The sequence below is a fragment of the Nyctereutes procyonoides genome, unplaced genomic scaffold (genome assembly GCF_905146905.1).
Source record: "Nyctereutes procyonoides isolate TBG_1078 unplaced genomic scaffold, NYPRO_anot_genome, whole genome shotgun sequence".
Taxonomy (NCBI): Eukaryota; Metazoa; Chordata; class Mammalia; order Carnivora; family Canidae; genus Nyctereutes; species Nyctereutes procyonoides.
Window position 1 is genome coordinate 18,293,264 of NW_026575147.1, and position 21,065 is coordinate 18,314,328.

General features: G+C 47.8%; 2 protein-coding genes across 3 annotated transcripts in view; both read left to right on the plus strand.

The window, feature by feature from the left end:
• The window catches only part of LOC129501346 (uncharacterized), a 71,127-nt gene extending 65,316 nt beyond the window's left edge, over positions 1-5,811 (plus strand). Inside the window, exons 3-4 of one of the 2 annotated variants that reach the window (XM_055312400.1) lie at positions 1,309-1,399; positions 5,593-5,811. In XM_055312400.1, coding sequence (XP_055168375.1) covers positions 5,605-5,811 — 207 coding nt within the window. In that variant the 5' untranslated portion in view covers positions 1,309-1,399; positions 5,593-5,604. Of the gene's footprint in view, positions 1-1,308 lie in introns of both variants that reach the window. The other variant, XM_055312401.1, reaches the window with a different exon arrangement.
• BCL9 (BCL9 transcription coactivator) lies at positions 5,801-19,909 on the plus strand. Its single transcript, XM_055312399.1, is given in 8 exon segments — positions 5,801-5,905; positions 7,232-7,548; positions 8,779-8,968; positions 9,854-9,953; positions 12,621-13,890; positions 13,893-14,867; positions 16,124-16,384; positions 17,365-19,909. Coding segments are annotated over 8 exon segments (4,284 nt in total). The 5' UTR covers positions 5,801-5,852; the 3' UTR covers positions 18,483-19,909.
• The last annotated feature ends 1,156 nt before the right edge of the window (positions 19,910-21,065 follow it).

Sequence of the window (21,065 nt, forward strand, 5' to 3'; positions counted from 1 at the left end):
GAAATTCATTTTTGAATGCTTTTGTCAAGACTCTTTAGTTTGATATAAGTTACTTGGTTGCCTAAAGACTTGTTAGCCCCAAGGACAATAGAGGCATTTCGACCCTTGCGTGTGAAAACATCCTTTAGTATTTTGTAGAGACCCAGGCTTTCTGTGCATGCACATGCTCATCATACAGTTTTCTTTTCTCCACATGTTGGGGAAAGGTTGGTTCTTTCTCTTGTGTACTTTTGCTGAGAGGAAGCCTGTTAGGAGTTGGCGTGCCAGAAGTTAAGAATGAGCTCGGTTTGGAATCCTGTGGCCTTTTAGTTCTACATTCTAAGTTTGATACTCTGCCTTTTATGGAGTAGTGGTCATAGCATAGAAATGAACTTTGTTAAACATGACATCGTTGCAATAAACTTCTTAGAGCAGGAAAGTGGGAAAGGATGATTGGAGCAATTGAAATTGGACTCATAGAAGTGATTCTGAGCCTGGTCAGATTAATTGTGAATTTATTTACAACTTTGTGGCAACCATATAGAGTTTCCTTTTAAAGATTCCAAAATAATTTGGCTTTAGGACAATCTGGAACTTGGTTCTTCCTTGCAATTTCAAAACTATAAAATCTGAGCAAAGGGGGTCAGTGATATAATTCTGTTTCACAAGGACCAGTGTTAGAATTTGTCCCGCTTGACCAGTAGCTTGTTTTATTGACTTATCCAGCCCCGTTCAACATAGCGTTTTGCACACAGTAGGTACTGAATCACAGGAAATCATCTGGTCAGGTTGTTCAGCCCCAAGTTCTCCCCAAAGCATGTGAAAATACATTTCCTTGCTGAGTGCTTGCTGTGTGGGGTTATGGTTTCGGGTAGGGAGGACTGCAACTGAGTTCACCCTGTGAATTCAACAGCACATCTGCACTTTTGTCTCTTTTTCCTTCCCAGTCAGCTCCAGTTCTCTGTACTAATTAAGAATGGGCAGAAGCAAATGTGTGAGGGGTTTTTTTTTCCTACTAAATGCCCAGAAATTTAAAAAGTAGAAACATTGATTTTCTTTGCCCTTCGTATTTCCCAGTCTCTGAAAGTAAAACATTTTGCTGGGGAGGAGGGAAAATCACATGGGCCTCGAGATGTCTCCAGATTGGATGATATACTCATTAAAAATTGGAAGTTGATTCCCTTTACATGGGAGATGACAACTGCTTCTTAATCTAGCATTCTAGAATACATAGGAAATCTGTTCTTTCCTTAAGCTATTCAGTAATAAGACATATAGTTGATTTTTTAAAAATCCATTTATAAGTTTTTTTTCCTTATCCTCATGCAGGTGAGGGCACCTTTGAGAAAGGGGTTCCTGGACTCCTCCCACTCCTCACCTCCAGGATGAGCACTGCAGTATCGTGACCCTTGGGGTTTTGGTGAGTAGCTTGACAGATAGTAGCATTAGGGAACCTGGCTGGTTTAGAAAGATGATCTTGGGGAAAAGCTTCAACTTTTATTCAAGAGAGATTTTATAAGCAAATTCCCTGTGCCAGGTGCTACAGTAATACTGGGAAGACAGGGCTGACCAAACCACTCTTGGTCCCCGCCTCGCCTTTCTGAAGCAGAAATTCTGAAGCCAAGATTCCATTCATTTGGCAAAAATATTCAAACTCAATACGGAGGGTTGAGGTGAAGGAGGGACTTGTCCAGAAAACTCCTGTGTTTGCTGCATGAGCACGTGGGTGGGTGGAGGTGCCATTTTCTACGGTGTGGAGGACCGAAGGAGTATTTGTCTGGAGATGAAGAACTCCCCTCCCATCTTGTTTAAGTTTGAGACTTCTAGGGAGATGTCAAGGCGGCATCTGTGTGTGCAGGTCTGCAGGGCAGAAACTGAGCTGGGAATGGGAATTGGAAGTTGTTGGCTTGGAGAGAGCATATGGGATGAGAAGAGAAGAGGTCCCAGGATTGAGTCCTGAGGACCTCTGAGTCGTGGAGCTTGAGTAGGCAAGGGGCTGGCACAGGGGGCAGACAGAGTGATTTGGCGACGCGGGAGGACATTTAGGAAAGTGCAGCACCATGGAAACAGAGAGAGGAGTGTTCAAGAAGGAAGCCATTGGCCAGCAGACTAAGAGATGGAGTAAGGTGAGGTTAGAACAGTGGCCAGTGGTGACCTTAACCAATAGTGGTTTCTGTGATTTGGGTAGGGATCTGGGGATGGAAGTTGGTTTAAAACGGTGAAAGGGTGAATGGCAAGGAAGGAAGTGAAGACCATGTGTCTTGTTAACCCTGTGGAGAAACCTGGCTCTGAAAGGGAAGAATAACATGCTAGGGCTAGATTTTGTTTTCCTGTAATTTTGGGTTTGTTTTTATTTTTTCAATGCTGGAAGAGACTACCACATGTCTGAGTGGTGATTGGAAATACGCAGGAGAGAGCAGGGAAAGCCAAAGGACAGAGTGAGAGCTCTCAGAAAGCTGGAAGGGATGGGACCTAGACCACACGTGGTAGGCTGACCTTTGAGGAAAACTGGGCTGTTTTTTCTAGTTCAGGAATAGAGAAGAAGGAGAGGATAGGTACTCTGAAAATAGGTTGGCACATTTGGTGGTGAGCATGTCACATCCTGCCTGGTGACTTCTTGTTAAGTCCTGGGCAAGACCATGCATTGAGAAAGGGGAGGAAAGGCAAGAAGGGGACAGTTGGAGATGAATAAGATATGAAATAACATTCAGCAAGATGAGCCAGTGTGCTGGCTAGAGAGTAGTAGTCATCATAGTCATAGTTAACCCTCATGTTCATGCTCTGCTGCCAAGCACTATATTTTGTGCACTGGTTCCCCTTGTCTACCAAGTCCCCATCCTGAAAGGTGCCAGACAGAGTGATGACGAGCACAGCCAGGGCACCTGGCCCAGTGCCAGCTCTCCCACTTACTGGGGTATGGCTAACTCAGGTGTGATCCACCTTGTGCTCCGGCAAACAGCTAAATACTTCTGAGGCCCAGTTTCCTCATCTCTCAAGTGGGGAGAGTGGCATTGTGGTCTGTGAGTTTAGTATGCACAGACAGTGCTTAAAAGAGTGCCTGACACCTACTTCGGAAGAATGTTAAATAAGATCTAAGAAGAAAAGGGAGAAACATTGAATAAGTAGATCTTAAAGTTAGGAGATTTCTTTATATGGGAGGAAAAAATCTCTCTGTGGCTGTAATGAAGCATCTTCTGTGGAACAGCTTTTCCAACCTTTGGATAAACAGGTGAGTACCACCCTGCAAATGGAGGAGCCTAATTCTAATCTTTGGAAATATATGATAAGACACTCGGTGGATTTTTTTTTTTTTTCTCAGCCAAGGCTAAGGCAAGGGTGACTTAGTTCAGCAACTCCCCTGGATCTTTTGAAAACCCTGCATCTTGTTCCCTGTCATCACTGAGTCCGCATGCTTGTTTTAGCCTTCCGTGCTCTCTCTCCACCCATAAAGTTATGATGAAGAGGTAGCTTCGAGGAAGAGCAGAGTCAGGGAGAGCCAATGGCAAAACCTCAGAGAAGCCACACACACCAGTCATATGCACTCTGTCCATTCATCTGTAAAATGCCTGTTGCTCCAGGTTGAGCAACTTTCGAGAATAAGAAACTGTCTGTAGGAGTACTTTGAAATACAAGTGTTACATGCTCACAGTATTATTAGAAATAATCATTTTTCCTGACTCTTCAGAAATGCCTGGCAGATTGAGGTGATTTGGTATTTGTAATAGGTTTTGAGTTCCTTTGGAAAAAGAGTGCAACACAAATGCCAGGTGTTTCCGTTCTGGGAGAAGCTTGAGTAAGTCACAGAGGGTCCAAACACATCTTAGTACATCATGCTGAGTATTAGAGACAAGCCAAAGACTTTTTTTTTTTTGCCAAAGAACTTTAAAACAGGATTCTTGTCTTCAAAGAACATAGTCTTCATAGGGAGATGAAACATAACACATAGGACTATTCAGTATGCCATATGATCGAGTGCTCGAATGTGTGATGCAGACAGAAAGTGCCAGAAGTTATAGAAGGGGACTATCTAGGTGGTAACTGCTTTTCTGTTCCTGATATAAATGTTTTCTGATGGCTTTGTCCATGCAAGATTCATTTGCTACTTCTATTTTACCAGTGTTTGCTGATGTTTGGTGAGAGGTCACAAAATTGTGTATGATCACGTCTGTCAAATTTGACAACTGCAATCAATTTTATAGTTTAAACTGGAGAAAAAAAAAAAGCTGAAGGTGGTGGGGGATGAAAATACAACCTTAAGTATAATCAAGACCAAAATGTTTTTTAGGATGTTTTCTCCTAAGGTCGGCATAGAAACATTCTGTAACATTTTATTCTAGTTCTTTTTCCTGACTTCTTCATTTAAAAAGAAAAAAATGCAATCGTGTGTACCAAGAACCTCCACCAATTCCTTTCAGCGGCTCAGGTTAAATAGCTGGGACTATTGCACTTTCCAATGAAGAAATGGACATTTCACGCTTGGCAGTGATCCTGCTCAGTGCCAAAACCTGGACTAGAACTACTCTCCTTTGTCCAGTCCTGGAGCCTCTCAAAGTGCCTATATATAAGCTGGAACACCTGAGCTACTTCTAATTCCCTTTGGTTCTTCAGGCACTAACTAATCCTGCATCTGGCATCTTCTTCCTTCAGCCCCATACCCTAGCAGCAAGATCACAGGAGGAGAGGAGGGAGTTGAGGAGACTGTGGTCACCAGAAAACCCTATTGGGAACTTCCCTGGAAGGAGCAGTGACTGAAATTGTACCTTGGTTTTCCCTGAACTAGTTTAGGCTTCCTTAAGTAAAGGGCTTTCTCATTTGTTCTCTGGCTAGGTTTCAGAGTATTTTCTTGACCTTTATGCGTTGAATTAGCCTTGCAAATTGGCTCAAAAAATATCTTAGCTTTCGAAGCTGTTCTTTTACCTTCAGCATTATGGATCATTCCCATGCTTACCCATGCCTGTGGTCCCTGTCATTAAACAGTGAGAGCTCAAGACACATCCTTGGCATAATTTAATAGAAAGATCATGGAAGTCAGGGGGCAGAACTGATTGTATTTGGTATTGGCTCGATAGCTGGTTTCAGGAGTACCTCCTCCAACGTCTCTCCATCCTGAGGCCCTGAGAATGTAAACACAGATTAATTTGTTTCATGGTTGGGAATCAGGATGGGTTTGTTACATTTCAGTGCCATCGTTTCCCATCGGAGGTGAAACACCAGACAGTTGCTTTGGATTTGGAGTAGTACCCTTTGGTTGCAAAGCATCGTTTTGAAAAAAGAAAAACTCAAGTTTTTGACGGGTTTGTATTTGAAAGTAGAGAAATGTAAGGGAGAATGTGTGCCTGAAGATAAAATGTTTTTCTCATGTGCTTACAAACGCCTGGTACATGATACTTGGTGGGAGGCTCAAGTGCTTGGCAGAAAATCTTGTCACTCTTCAGCTGCCTGAGCGCCAGAGCATGAATATCGCTGCTCCCTTAACCCTGTTGGAAGCTGAGGAGTGATCTATCTGCCACATCCTCGAGTTGGCTAGTACTTTAACTTTGATCCTGTTGTAAGGGTGTTTTGTGTCTTTTGTGTTTTTGCTCCCAACCCTTTTTGGGTGGCCTTTTCCCGTAGTGTGCCCTGGAGATGCGAGATTTTCCTTTGGCAGCAGGAGGCACACACCCAGAGAATGCTGGAGCTGCAAGGGGAAAGGACCCACTTCCACAGCAAAGAAAAACAAAGAGGAAAAAGGCATACAGGTGGCCAGCGCTAAGGGAAGCGCCCAACAAGCAGCGGGCCGCTGCCACTGCCCTGAGCAGCTGCTTCTGTTGCTGCCCGAGAGGAACTCGGTGAGCCCATCCCTGTTTGTGACTGCAAGCTCAGGATTTCAATCAATGCATTCCAGTAACCCTAAAGTGAGGAACTCCCCGTCAGGAAACACACAGAGGTAAGCGCTGGGGCCTACCCAGCTGCCCCTTGGGGATTGTCATAGTGGACCTCGAACTCTCACTGAGGGAACAGTGTGTTCAAGCGGAAGCAAGTGGACCCAAGTGGGAAAAGGAAGAGAAAACAGAGAAGTAAATAGTGTTAGAATAGTAAACGGGCCACAGTGCAATCAGACTTTCTGTTAGAGTTTTCTATTGTTATTCTTTTGCCAGCTGCTCTTTGACTGTGCTTCTTTACCACCACCTCCCTCCCAAAGCACAGAGGAAAGGACCTTAGAGCCCACCCAATACGATGTACTAAACCAAGGCCTGGGATGGTGACAAGGCCTTGGGTCTTAGGACGAAAGGACCAGCCCCTAGTCCCCCGCTGTGAAGTGTTTTCCTGTGTTCCACAGTACTTAAATTGATATGTATTTTTTGAAGATTTTGTTTATTCATGAGAGACACAGAGAAAGAGAGGCAGAGACATAGGCAGAGGGAGAAGCAAGCTCCCTGCAGGGAGAGCCCAATGCGAGACTCAACCCAGAACTCCAGGATCATGCCCTGAACCAACAGCAGACACTCAGCCATCCAGGTGCCCCTATTTTTAAAGAGAAACAGAGGGAGAGAAAGCATGAGCAGGGGGAGGGGCAGAGGGAGAAGCAGACTCTCTGCTGAGCAGGGAGCCCAACTTAGGGCCTAATCCCAGGACCCCAGGATCATGACCTGAGCTGAAGACAGACACTTAACTGACTGAGCCACCCAGGTGCCCCCAAATTGATATTTTTTAAAGAATTTTTTCCTCATCCTGTGGGGTTCCAGTTAGTGTATGTGCTCTGGTTCACAATACTGCTTGTTGGAGGGATTCACATCCGGCAGGGTTTCCCTAACCCTCCACTCACCAGCAGGTTTCCTCTCATGCTCTCTGGGTCCTGCCCGTATTTTCCAGCAGGGAAGCTAGACTCCCATTACAGTTGTTCCCTGTCATCAGCCGGGGTGGGTAGTGTTTTGATCTTAACGATGCCTGTTTGTTTACTCTGAGCTACTCTTAGTGTGAGAGTGAGTTCTCTATGTACATAGAGACCATTGTCCTTTACTGACAGAAGCCCTAGAGATGGGTCCCCACGTGACTGTAGGATTCCCCAGCCCAGGCAGGCCTGATCCTCCTCTCTGTCAGCTACAAGATGAGAGCGGGGATGGAGGGATCAAGGAAGTGACTGAGGTGAAAGGTGGGGTGGTCCCTCAGTCCTTTGCATCTCCTTGACCTACTCTAGAAACTGCTTCTCCCTGATTTGGGCAGACCAGCTGCATCCGGCATCTGATCTCCCTTTGTTATTTGTCTCTTTTAGTAGCCCTAAGTCAAAGCAGGAGGTGATGGTCCGTCCTCCTACAGTGATGTCCCCATCTGGAAACCCCCAGCTGGATTCCAAATTCTCCAATCAGGGTAAACAGGGGGGCTCAGCCAGCCAATCCCAGCCATCCCCCTGTGACTCCAGGAGTGGGGGCCATACCCCTAAAGCACTCCCCGGCCCAGGTGGGAGCATGGGGCTGAAGAATGGGGCTGGAAATGGTGCCAAGGGCAAGGGGAAAAGGGAGCGAAGTATTTCCGCCGACTCCTTTGATCAGAGAGATCCTGGGACTCCAAACGATGACTCTGACATTAAAGGTATGTCTATAAGATCTTTGAGACTCAGAGGGAAGTAGCTATTCCCGAGGGAAGGCCTCTGACATTGGTGGATGCTGGAGAGCCTCAGAGCAGCCGAGTGGGGAGAGTAGGTACCAGGTTCAGGAGTTGTCGCAGCTTGTTAGGGTGGAACTGCTTCCTCTTGTTTTCCCACTCCCTGAAGAATGGTCTGGGACTGCCTCATGGAAGAGTTCTTGCCCTTCAGGATGCACATGTTCCGGGGGTGATGGCAGGATGTCTCTCAGTCCTCACCACGTTCTTGGGGATGTTTCTGGCTTCTGTGCTGTTTCTCCTTCAGTCTCGAGCTCCCGTTTGTCTATGCCAGGGGCCTACACTGGAGCAGTTTTCCCGGCATCTCTTATTCTCCTCTGTCAGTTGAACTCTGTGAGACTGGGGTTCTCTCTGGTTACCACTTTGCCACTAGGCATGAGAGGAAGCCCTGGCAGTAGTGTGGGTCTGTCACAGCTGATTCCCGTGTGGCAGAAACAAGGGGTGACATGTGGTAGAAACGGGGGAGGCACCAAAATAGAGCTAGCCAGGAGGAATATGGGGCCAACGACTGTGGCTTCAGTTGTTTTCCCTCCTAGTAGAAAACCAGAAACCTTAATTATGGCCAGAGTATGAAGTCGCATTCCAGGGGTGGAAGTTTGACCCCCCCCCCACTCCTTCCTGCCAGCCCACATTAGAAGTAAGAACGTGGGTGATTGCTCCCCCATCTTTCCTTCCATCCTCAGGTATTTGTGGGAGGCCTGCCATGAGTGCCAGCACTATGCTGCGCAGTAGGGGACCATGGTCACAAGATGCAGCTGCCATCCCCAAGAATTTGAGTGAACCCGGACTGCAGATCATTAAACAATTATGATAAAATGTGATAAATGCTGAAATAAGAGGATTTGGAGGCTGTGGTTTCAACTCACTGGGGCATCTAGTCCAAGAGGTTCCAAAAAGGTTTCCAGGAAGGAGGGACACTTGTGCTAATGTCTGAAGGGTGCATAATAGACAAGTAAGGAGGTGGAGGGAAAGAGTGCTTAGTGCTTAGTAATTTTGTCATTTTGGGAGAAGCGTTTTGGAATTTTTATGAGTTGAAGAGGTTTTCTCTTAGCAAGGTGCTTCCTCCTTAAAATTCTCAAGGTGGGTTTGTGTTGTGGTGCTGTAAATGCTGGCAGAAGCAGCTTTTTCCTTTCTCTGACACCACTCTTCTCATTCTTTTAGAATGTAATTCTGCTGACCACATAAAGTCCCAGGATTCCCAGCACACACCACACTCGATGACCCCATCCAATGCTCCAGCCCCCAGGTCTTCCACCCCCTCCCATGGCCAGACTACTGCCCCAGAGCCCACACCTGCTCAGAAGACTCCCGCCAAAGTGGTGTATGTGTTTTCTACTGAGATGGCCAATAAGTAAGTTCACAGCTGGGTCTTGCTGTTGGCAGGGCTTGTGTGTTTGGACGCCTGAGTTCTTATTCCCACTGAAGGTTAATCCTTTTTTCCCCCACATGTGTTATATCACTTGAAGTTAACAGTACAGAAAGGGGTAAAATAAAATAAAATACAAAACCTTTGACCCTCTCTCCCCAGAGGCAACCACTGATGATACTTCTTTGGCTTTCCTTCCAGAAGGTTTTTGTGCTTGTAAGGTACAGATCTTTTTTAAACATAAAAGAGATTGATTACACAGTAGACACTTTTCTCTAATTTAGCATTCTCTTTTAAATAACACAAGTAATACTTGTGTCTGTCTTAGAATGATTAGAAAATATAAATAACTAAAAAGAGAAATATGTCTGGAATAGAGGTAACTACTGTGAATGTTTTGGTACCTATGTTTCTGATGGATGGGTCAGCAGATTTTTTTTGCTTATTTAATTTCTACAAAATGTGAATGTACCCTACATACAGACAGAGTGAATTTCCACAGCTTTAGTTTATTATTATGTGTTGAGAGAGTTCACGTTTGCTTTTCATGTTGGGGTTTTGAACTAGGATTCTATAAAACACCTACCACAGTGTATTGGTTGGAAGGAGAAAATCTTGGGATTTTTTAATGCCTCTTTTGAGATTTTGCTAATAGTTATCATTAGATTCCAGAAGTCTGATGGTAAATGATAGACACAAATAGTGAAAATTTGTGTTTCTTGATGCTTACTCAACATTTCTGATGGCTCTCTGCACAGAACCACCTTCCTTTCCGCACTTACAAGTTCACTCTGGGGTTAAAGTGTTTTGCAATTACAGGTAGTGGAGTAGAAGCAAATCCTAGTGTGTGCATCTCTCTTGTCTCTGCAGAGCCGCAGAAGCTGTGTTGAAAGGCCAGGTTGAAACTATCGTCTCTTTCCACATCCAGAACATCTCTAACAGCAAGACAGAACGAAGCACAGCCCCTCTGGTAAGCCATTTTGGAAGTGGAGTGTGGTTTAAAGGCTTTCCAGTGCCCATAAAGGTGGGAGGTAGTCTCGATGGTGTAAGCTGCATCCCGGGCATTTGACCTACTTGTGGTATTATGTGGTTTCAGGCAGATCATGCTGTACTGGCCTTTCCTTTAGCAAGCAGGTAAACTGAGGGATTACTAGGAGAGAAGGACACAGGATAAAACAGGAGGTATATGAGGAGATGTCCGATTTCTTTCATGTAGCCATCCCTGGGGAAATCTGAATTCAAACCATGTGTACAGGGCAGGTTTTTAACAGCTAACAAATGCTCTTGAGTTAGTTGCAGAGCAGAAGAGGAATGACTCAAGCCTCCGTACTGGAGTACATGCTGCTAATCTGCTAATTAGAGTCTCAGTGACTTTCAAAATGATTCTTCCTTACTTCAAAGTGAGAGGACCATTAAATACTTTTAATTGCTTGATATTTCCAAAATTCCAATAAATGTTATTGTGTCTCCTGTCTGGAACTTAAGTACCTACCATAAGCCACGTTAGAAAAAACGTGCAGTGGTTGCTTGAATCCATGTAGCGTTCCACATGGAACCAAAAGTTGTTTCTGTGACTGGCATTGTCAGGGCATCCTGCCAAATGCTGCTGGGACACTAAGAGGTTCAAGACACAGACCTTGCTTTCAGGAAGCATAAAATCTAGTACTAGTACTGGGTGTAGTATTCGATGTGGGAAAAGTTAAGTGACAATAAATGAGTCAAATGACAAGTCAAGATAAAACAGTGACATTTTTGTCTTTGTCATGGATCAACAAAGTCCCTCTCCATTGACATAGCAGAGCTTGGGTTTTCCTAGACTTAAAAAGGCATTTCACATTCTTCGTATACCTCTGCTATTCAAGAAGGGAGGAGGATGGATGTACATGATATTTAAAATGTATATATTTCTTAGTTTACGCTTAAATATTTTATACACATATATACATAATATTTAAAACTTTTATCATCCCAGGATGCACAGGATACATTGTAATGCCAACCAGTATTTCATTGACTTGGCAGCAGATCTTATTAGGGTTTGCATCTCTACCTTCTCTGGTGCTGAAATGAGTCAGAAGTGGTGTTAAGGATGGAATTGGGAATAATCCAACGACCATTGCTCCAAATCTCAAATCAAAAGGGTGGCACCAAACTACTACTTCTATCCTGGTCACATGACACGAAGTCGGTGCCCATCCCAAACTAACCGACCAACTGAACCTGGCCAACAAAACCAAACCTAAAATGGCACCAGGAGGAAAATGAAAGTGACCTCCCCACTGCAGTACGGGAGTCAGGGACATGGGAGACATGTTGAGCATATGGAGTCATGCAGGTTCAGCCAGCCTTCCCACCCCAGTCTCTGTGTGCAGACATATGTGCACGGGTACCTGTGAATGAAACATTTATATACATATTCACAGAACAGAACACGTGAAGATAGTCTTTGTGTTTATGCAACACAGACTGTTCGATGCACATGATTCGTGTACAAATTTGCACACAGGAAAGCCTTCCAGAGACAAGTGGGGAGGTAAGGAAGAGCCTCAGGGGTTTGGAAATACAGACAGGATTAAGTGAGCAAGTAGGAACAAAGGAACACCCAAAGGAGGGTACATGCGGCTAGCTGGAGGCTGGCGAAAGATCCCCGAGATGGGGTTTGTAGGCTGGGCCCCTCTGTGCTTCTGCAGTACCCCCGACTTGGGCACCGCCAGCAGTGCCAGAGTTTAGACCCAGGGTACACATCCTTCTTCCGCACGCAGACAGCATCCGTGTCACCGCAGGTGCATGTGCTTTCACCCAGGACTTAGTGTAGCGTCGGTACTTAGTAAATAATAATGAGGCTGTCATCTGACCTATAAAAAGGGCAGTCTGCTGTCTATTGGAAAGAACAGATCAAGAGACACCGTGGGCTAGATAGCCTCAGATTTCCCCACAGACGCTTCCTGCTTACGGATTATCTTACTACAGTTAATGTACAAGTTCTTATCGAATATGGAATCAGTGATCACAAACTGAAAACAGAAACCAGAGCTATCAGGCCCCCTGGAAACTCAAGGAGAGGAGTACTGTGCTAGTCACCATGTCAGAGGAGACTCTCACTGAAACGGCGTAGCCTTCCCTGCTTCCTCTGGCTGCTAGAGTACAGAGCTGTAAGTGACAAGTATATTCCCTTGCAGCTGAAAACATCAGACCTCTTGACTGACAATGAGGAGCCTATATACCTAGTTGTACTTTCGGGGAAAAGAAGGGTGTTAGGTACAGCCTCCCACATACCAAGAAACTAATCTCTCTTTGAATCAGAAATACACAGTAGACATGTGATATCAAACCTGTTCCTCGAAATAGATACTCGAATATATTCACTTTGGCAGAGTGGCTCTCCCCTGGCATGCTTATGAAGTTATTGAAACATAATCTTCAGCAAGGGAAAGACGATGCCATTTGACAGGAAAGTGGAAGAAAAAAATCAGAACGTCTCCATGTCCAGACTGGGGTTGTACATGGGCAGTTTCTGCAGCAAATGTCAGAGTAGATTTATGTGAACTGGGACAAATCCTTTATAACATGTCTTGCTTTTTTTAATTGCCTTTCCATACCATTTACCAATGATTTTTAAAATCTTGTTTATCTTCAGAACACACAGATATCTGCCCTTCGGAATGATCCGAAAACCCTCCCACAACAGCCCCCAGCTCCGGCCAGCCAGGACCAGAATTCTTCCCAGAATACCAGACTGCAGCCTACTCCACCCATTCCGGCACCAGCACCCAAGCCTGCTGCACCCCCACGTCCCCTGGACCGGGATAGTCCTGGTGTAGAAAACAAACTGATCCCTTCTGTAGGCAGTCCTGCCAGCTCTACTCCACTGCCCCCAGATGGTACCGGGCCAAACTCGACACCCAATAACCGAGCAGTGACCCCTGTGTCCCAAGGGAGCAGTAGCTCTTCAGCAGATCCCAAAGCCCCTCCGCCTCCTCCAGTGTCCAGTGGAGAGCCCCCCACGCTGGGAGAGAACCCCGACGGGCTGTCTCAGGAGCAGCTGGAGCACCGGGAGCGCTCCTTACAAACGCTCCGAGACATCCAACGGATGCTTTTCCCCGATGAGAAAGAATTCACAGGAGGACAAAGTGGGGGACCCCAGCAGAACACTGGGGTATTAGATGGACCTCAGAAAAAACCAGAAGGGCCAATACAGGCCATGATGGCTCAATCCCAAAGCCTAGGGAAGGGACCTGGGCCCCGGACAGATGTGGGAGCTCCATTTGGCCCTCAAGGACATAGAGATGTGCCCTTTTCTCCAGATGAAATGGTTCCACCTTCCATGAACTCCCAGTCTGGGCCCATGGGACCTGACCACTTGGACCATATGACCCCCGAGCAGATAGCTTGGCTGAAACTGCAGCAGGAGTTCTACGAGGAAAAGAGGAGGAAGCAGGAGCAAGTGGTCGTGCAGCAGTGCTCCCTCCAGGACATGATGGTCCATCAGCATGGGCCTCGGGGCGTGGTCCGAGGGCCTCCTCCTCCATACCAGATGGCCCCAAGCGAAGGCTGGGGGCCAGGGCCAGGGGGCGCGGAACCCTTTGCCGATGGGATCAACATACCCCACTCTCTGCCCCCAAGGGGCATGGCTCCCCATCCCAACATGCCAGGGAGCCAGATGCGCCTCCCTGGATTTGCAGGAATGATAAACTCGGAAATGGAGGGGCCGAATGTCCCCAACCCAGCATCTAGACCAGGTCTTTCTGGAGTCAGTTGGCCAGACGATGTGCCAAAAATTACAGATGGTCGAAACTTCCCACCTGGCCAGGGTGTCTTCAGTGGTCCAGGTCGAGGGGAACGCTTCCCAAACCCCCAAGGATTGTCCGAAGAGATGTTTCAACAGCAGCTGGCAGAGAAGCAGCTGGGTCTCCCCCCGGGATGAGCATGGAAAGCAGCAGGCCCAGCATGGAGATGAATAGAATGATCCCAGGCTCCCAGCGACACATGGAACCTGGGAGTAATCCCATTTTCCCTCGAATACCCGTTGAGGGCCCTCTGAGTCCCTCCAGGGGTGACTTTCCGAAAGGAATGCCCCCACAGATGGGCCCTGGTCGGGAACTTGAGTTTGGGATGGTTCCTAGTGGGATGAAGGGAGATGTCAGTCTAAACGTCAGCATGGGATCCAACCCTCAGATGATACCTCAGAAGATGAGAGAGGCTGGGGCAGGCCCTGAGGAGATGATGAAATTACGCCCAAGTGGCACAGACCTGCTGCCCACTCAGCAGAAGATGGTGCCCCTGCCATTTGGTGAGCACCCCCAGCAAGAGTACGGCATGGGCCCTAGACCATTCCTTCCCATGTCTCAGGGTCCAGGCAGCAACAGTGGCTTGCGGAATCTCAGAGAACCACTTGGGCCCGACCAAAGGACTAACAGCCGGCTCAGTCATATGCCACCACTACCTCTCAACCCTTCCAGTAACCCCACTAGCCTCAACACAGCTCCTCCAGTTCAGCGTGGCCTGGGGCGGAAGCCCTTGGATATATCTGTGGCAGGCAGCCAGGTACATTCCCCAGGCATTAACCCTCTGAAATCTCCCACGATGCGCCAAGTCCAGTCACCAATGCTGGGCTCACCCTCGGGGAACCTCAAGTCCCCCCAGACTCCATCGCAGCTGGCAGGCATGCTGGCGGGCCCAGCTGCTGCTGCTTCCATTAAGTCCCCCCCTGTCTTGGGGTCTGCTGCTGCTTCGCCTGTTCACCTCAAGTCTCCATCACTTCCTGCCCCGTCACCTGGATGGACCTCCTCTCCAAAACCTCCCCTTCAGAGTCCCGGGATCCCTCCAAACCATAAAGCACCCCTCACCATGGCCTCCCCAGCCATGCTGGGCAGTGTAGAGTCAGGTCAGTATGCTTGCGTCCTCACAGCAGTTGCACCTTGTAGCCGGAGATTGCAAAAGCCTCATTTATGTACTTTAAGAAAACTGGTGTCCTAATTTGATTATGCAACCGGAGGAGGTGGCCTTTGCCGAGACGGACGTATCTGTGGCCAGGTGCGTGATTCGTGCTTCCGCGGGGTTACGCACTAAGTATCCAATCCTGGCAGAGACACACAGCTCTTAGTGCAGAATGTGTTTGTCAGGTAGGACTGTTCAGAGGAAGAGGGAGAATGGGACACATGTGTAACTCCACAGAATAATTTACATTTGCACAGTGCACGTGGGTTGGTGAAGTAAAATGCTTCGGACAGTGGGTAAATATGACTTCTTTCAATACTAGACCTGGACACTTGAAGGGGGCTGCCCTCGTGTCCACAGGCCCTGAGTATAATCCTAGCAGAAGGGAGGCTGTTGAAAGACTTTAGTGGTTCTCATAAATACATGCTGACCACAGAGACAGTTACCAAAAACCTCCTTGGTAGACTGCTGTTTTCACAGATCAGCTGCAATTTCTCAGCATTTTCTTCCTCCTGGGGGAAGCTCTGGCTAATGATGGTGGTTTTGTGAATGGGGCCGGAGGTGGTCAGTGGAAGATGAGCGTCGGGGTATAAATACTAGGTCCATGTGGTCTCTGCTTGAGAAAAACTAGACTCAGAATAAGATAGAAGATGTATCCCAGGCAGCTGAAGCGTCTCTCTCCCAGTTGGGTAGCGGATCACAAGAGCAGTACAGTAGAACCAGCCTCCTCAGAACTTCTCAGTGCAGACGTTGTGGTTGTGGAAATTAATCAAGAGCGTGTGTAGGGTGATGCAGTTAGCACCTGGGGTTGAGTCGCTGGGCCGGCTCCACGGCGTCTTAAATACCTGAGTGGAATTCTGAATCATGATCAGCAAGGGAGAGATCTGCTTATTTTGCATTCTTTTCAGTGAAATAGTTGTCCCTACACCATGCCCTTCCCAAGCTTGAGGTTCTGTCTCTACTGCATTCTTGGTGTGTGTGTTTTCACGTCTTCTGGTGCATTGCATCCCTATCACACTGGTCACCCCTCTGCACACACACACAGCTTGACCAGAAGACTGATGATTTGTGCTCTGGGTCTAATAACACTGTCCTGTTCATCCATCTCATTCTTGGCCTTGCTAGTTCATAATCATAGGCCTGATAGCCTTTAAGAGGTATCTAATTTCCTGCCCATTCTTGTTTTATTTTGCTTTCTTGTAGGCGGCCCCCCACCCCCCACAGCCAGCCAGTCTGCCTCCGTGAACATCCCTGGAAGTCTTCCCTCTAGTACACCTTACACTATGCCTCCAGAGCCAACCCTTTCCCAGAACCCGCTGTCTATTATGATGTCTCGAATGTCCAAGTTTGCAATGCCCAGTTCTACCCCTTTATACCACGACGCCATCAAGACTGTGGCCAGCTCCGATGACGACTCCCCTCCAGCACGTTCTCCCAACTTGCCATCAATGAATAATATGCCAGGTAAGAAATCAGGAAGCTAGGATACTGAGCGAGTGTTAGACAAAAGAGAGAATTCTCGCATGCTTTTCAGCCGGCTGCAGACCCCCAATGGATGGAAGCCTCACACGCTGGGAAGTACCGTCAGTAGAATCAAGTGTCTTAACTAGAGGAAGAGAACGTGAACAATTTTGTATTCATTTGATTCAGTGTGTTTGTTAGAAAGCAGGTTTCCTTAGGATTCTTACAGTTTCCTCAAAGAAGTTCTGATGCTTCTGTGTACCTGGATGGGTACTTTTTTCCCTTTTGAGGGGGTGGGAGGACAGTGGGGGTCCTCCTGGAAAAATACTGAGAGGTGTTTCTTTTTAACATGCAGATCGGAGTGTCTTTAATTCTCAAGTGTTTTTCTGGAAGGGCTGCCTCCAACCACTAAGCAGCCACAGGATTTCAGACAGGGCACAGCCTGTTTCCTAGCACCATCCTCACCATACCTGGTGGTTATTCTGTAGAGACACCAACTCCTTAAATGGCTTAGGGACTATAGTAGAACCGGCATGTTGCCGTATTTCTGATTCTTGGATTTGTAGGGCTAATCCTCTCTGTCCAAAGAGGACCCTTCCTAAGTGATTCAGACAAATTCGTTTCATCTGTGTTCCATGCCATCCATGAAGAAGGCTGAATTGATTTGCCTATATTAATTTGTGACTTTTCACACAGACTTTCTTCCTGGGTATTTTCTACATACCCTTACGTTGTAAGGTTTACAACATATGTAGTCTGAGTTTAAGACTCAGAATATATCCTCTTGTAGGGCTGTTGGCCTGTATGCTCCAAAATGTATTTCAATCTCGCTGAGGGCAGGGATTTCGTGTTGTATGTTTTCCCAGCAGAGCCCCTTGCACATTTGATACACAATGATCTTGTTGTTGTTAATTGGGTTTATGATAGTCTTTCTAAAGCTGCTCTTGGTTAAGGTGATTCCTTTGATATCTTTATTTTTCTAGGAATGGGCATTAATACACAGAATCCTCGAATTTCAGGTCCAAACCCTGTGGTTCCGATGCCAACCCTCAGCCCAATGGGAATGACCCAGCCACTTTCTCACTCCAATCAGATGCCCTCTCCGAATGCCATGGGACCCAACATACCTCCTCACGGGGTCCCGATGGGGCCCGGCTTGATGTCACACAATCCTATCATGGGCCACGGGTCCCAGGAGCCTCCAATGGTACCTCAAGGACGGATGGGTTTCCCCCAGGGCTTCCCTCCAGTACAGTCTCCTCCACAGCAGGTTCCGTTCCCTCACAATGGCCCCAGCGGGGGGCAGGGCAACTTCCCAGGAGGCATGGGTTTCCCAGGGGAAGGCCCCCTCGGCCGCCCCAGCACCCTGCCCCAGAGTTCAGCAGATGCAGCACTTTGCAAGCCTGGAGGCCCCGGGGGTCCCGACTCCTTCGCTGTCCTGGGGAACAGCATGCCTTCGGTGTTTACAGACCCAGATCTGCAGGAGGTCATCCGACCCGGAGCCACTGGAATACCGGAGTTTGATCTGTCTCGCATTATTCCATCGGAGAAGCCCAGCCAGACACTGCAGTATTTCCCTCGAGGGGAAGTCCCAGGCCGTAAACAGCCCCAGGGCCCCGGACCTGGGTTTTCGCACATGCAGGGGATGATAGGTGAACAAGCGCCCAGAATGGGACTGGCATTACCTGGCATGGGAGGTCCAGGGCCAGTGGGAACTCCGGATATCCCTCTCGGGACAGCCCCATCCATGCCTGGCCACAACCCAATGAGACCACCAGCCTTTCTCCAGCAAGGCATGATGGGACCGCACCATCGGATGATGTCACCAGCACAATCTACAATGCCTGGCCAGCCCACCCTGATGAGCAACCCAGCTGCTGCCGTGGGCATGATTCCTGGCAAGGATCGGGGGCCTGCTGGGCTCTACACCCACCCTGGGCCTGTGGGCTCTCCAGGCATGATGATGTCCATGCAGGGCATGATGGGACCCCAACAGAACATCATGATCCCCCCACAGATGAGGCCCCGGGGCATGGCCGCTGACGTGGGCATGGGTGGATTTAGCCAAGGACCTGGCAACCCAGGAAACATGATGTTTTAAGCTGCTAAGATTGGATGTGCCGATCCTTGTCAAGATGAGATTCCAGGTCCTGTGAGCTGCTTTGAGGGAGTTCCAGGAACACCGTTGGTCATGCAATAGGAGAACAGAGACCCGAGGGCTGCTTTGGGGGAGGGGGGAACTTGAGAATGTATGGATTTACCTGAAAACAAATGATTCATTTAATCAACAGGTGTGTTTTTTTTAAGATTTATTTTTTAAAAATTATTTTTGTGGACTTGGGTATCCTGTGATGGCACCTACTTTTGGGAATCTGTAGCTGTGCTTTGAGAATTGCCATCGGTCATGTGTTGCACCGTTCTCTGTATGTTTACGTCCTTTGGACTGGCTTCTCCCAGGATTCTTTTCTGGTTTTGTTTTTTGCTTTGGGCTTTATTTTTTTGTGTACTGTACTATATTGTAAAAGGGATTTTAGCAGAGACTTTAGTCTTTGGGACAAGAGGAGAACAGGAATGCTGGGCTGTTTACTTTAGGTGGAGAATCCATCTTCTGACCTTTGGACTATTTTCTTTCAACTCCAGTGTATAGAAAAAAAAAAAAAAAACCAAACTACGACCTCAGAGCAGAGTATTAATGAAAAGCACAAAAAAAGGAACTAAGTTCAGCGAGGGGTGGGGGGAGGGGGGAGATTTTTCTTTTTAAAAATAATGAAACTTAGGACGTTTGTTTTTCAGTTCGAGTGCTCCCCGCACTTGTCTGTCTCTCCCAGTCTGCAAACCCACCTTCACATTTTTCTCTCTTCCCTCCCTCTCCCTCTCCCCTTGGTTGAGTGTTTCCTTCCCCCCACAGCCTGCCCACCACCGCCACCGAGGATGACCTCTGCTTTCCTCTTCTTTCCCTTTGGCAGCTGCAATACCCGGTGTTACTTGGGGGAAGTAAATCTAGGAAGCCTCGCCTTCCAGGCCAGGTGTCGTCCAGGCCCGGCTCCGGCTCCGGGAGGGAAAGGCCTGTGTTTGGGATGCTCGGTGGGCTGCTTTTCCCTTTCTCTTCCCCAACACGCCCTCCCCTCCCCACCTTGTTTTCTGTTCTCCTTTTATTAGGAATTCCCAAGTGAATTTTATCAATGTGGGAGTGGAACAGATGCTAAAAGCTATCCAGGATTTTGTTTTTGTTTTTAATTCTGTGGTTCCTCCCTTCCCTCCCCTCCCATGCGTAAAACGTTCTGTGTAACCTCCATTAAATTTGGTACAAAACCACTCACCAGAGCTGTGGTGTCAGAAAAATAAAATATATTGTTTCTTACAAAATTGAATAGCCTTTTGTGTTCATTTCAGTTCCGGTCTGCTTAGTACTGGGCGTGGTAGCTGCCACACGACCCAAGGAACACAGTGGCTTTGTGTCCCAGCGGGTGGATGAAGGTGAGGGGAAGCCTGCAGAAGTGCCTGCCCAGGTGGAGCATCTTCTCTGGGTGGTTGAGGAAGAACCACTCGAAGATTTGTCCCGGGACCAGTCCTGTCTCTGTTGTGAAGCCTAGTGGTGGGCAGAAGAGCAACCCTGGCCCCCGGTGCTGAAATTTACCTCTCGGGGTAATGAATGGTCTCTACCAGGAATTTCTGGGAGAGCCAGTTAAATGGTGTGAAGCAATTCAGGCCAAGGGTATATTTTCACTCATTTGCAGAAGCTCTGAAGTGTCCCTGAATCTTCCTAAGGTAAAACATGACCACTGTGCCTGTGAGCCGGGGTTTTCCCCAGCCTGTGGGGGTGTCCCCTGCCTCGCTGCCTGCCGGCGTCCCCACTGTGGCCCCATTCAGTCTGGGCACGGCTCATTGCCCACCACTCGTGCCCTCAGCGCGGCAGTGTGCATCCTGCAAGCCATGTGTGTCTCTCTGCACTTGAATTTGCCCTGGTGTGTGTATTTCTTCATGTCCTAGGTGGTTTTAGCTGAGTGGGCGTCTGGGTGTGTTTGTTCACAGGTGAGAGAAGAAGGGAGGAGCAGCAGGTGCAGAGTCATCTGCAGACAAACTGGTACAAATTGGGCTCTGCTGGCGCTCTACAGTCAGAGTCCTTCCTGTGACTGTGACGGTTTCTGTGATACGTGTGTTTGAGAGCCAATTTCTCTTCCACTGTTGGCTGCCCTGTCATCTCAGAAACACAAGAGCCCCAGGCAACAAAAGTGAGATGACTGCTGCGGCACCTCGCCCACCAGTCACCTCCACGTGTGTGCTCCTGCTAATCTTTGGAGGGCCTAAACGGTACGTGGTGTAATCATCTCCTTTGCCGATGGGAAAGCTGAGCTCAAGTTTAAGAATTCAGGCACAATCGGGTCTATTCAGATGGCCCTGTGTGGTGAACATTTTATGTTAGGAGAGTAAAATGAGTGTTTTGTTCCATAAATTTAGCGGTATTCCTCGGTTCTCATTCCTCAGTTCTCTGGCTTCGAAGTTTATGGAAGTGAGCAGGGAAACATCTAAGCACGGGGAACGTGAGATGCGAGCCCCAACCAAGGAAGGTTGGGCCCTGGCATCTGTCCACTGGACTGGCTTCTGGGTGGCCCTGCTCCCGGCTGCACCTGACAGCGCTGTGGTCCCTGTCCTACTGGCCCTCGGAGGGAGCCCAGAGCCAGCT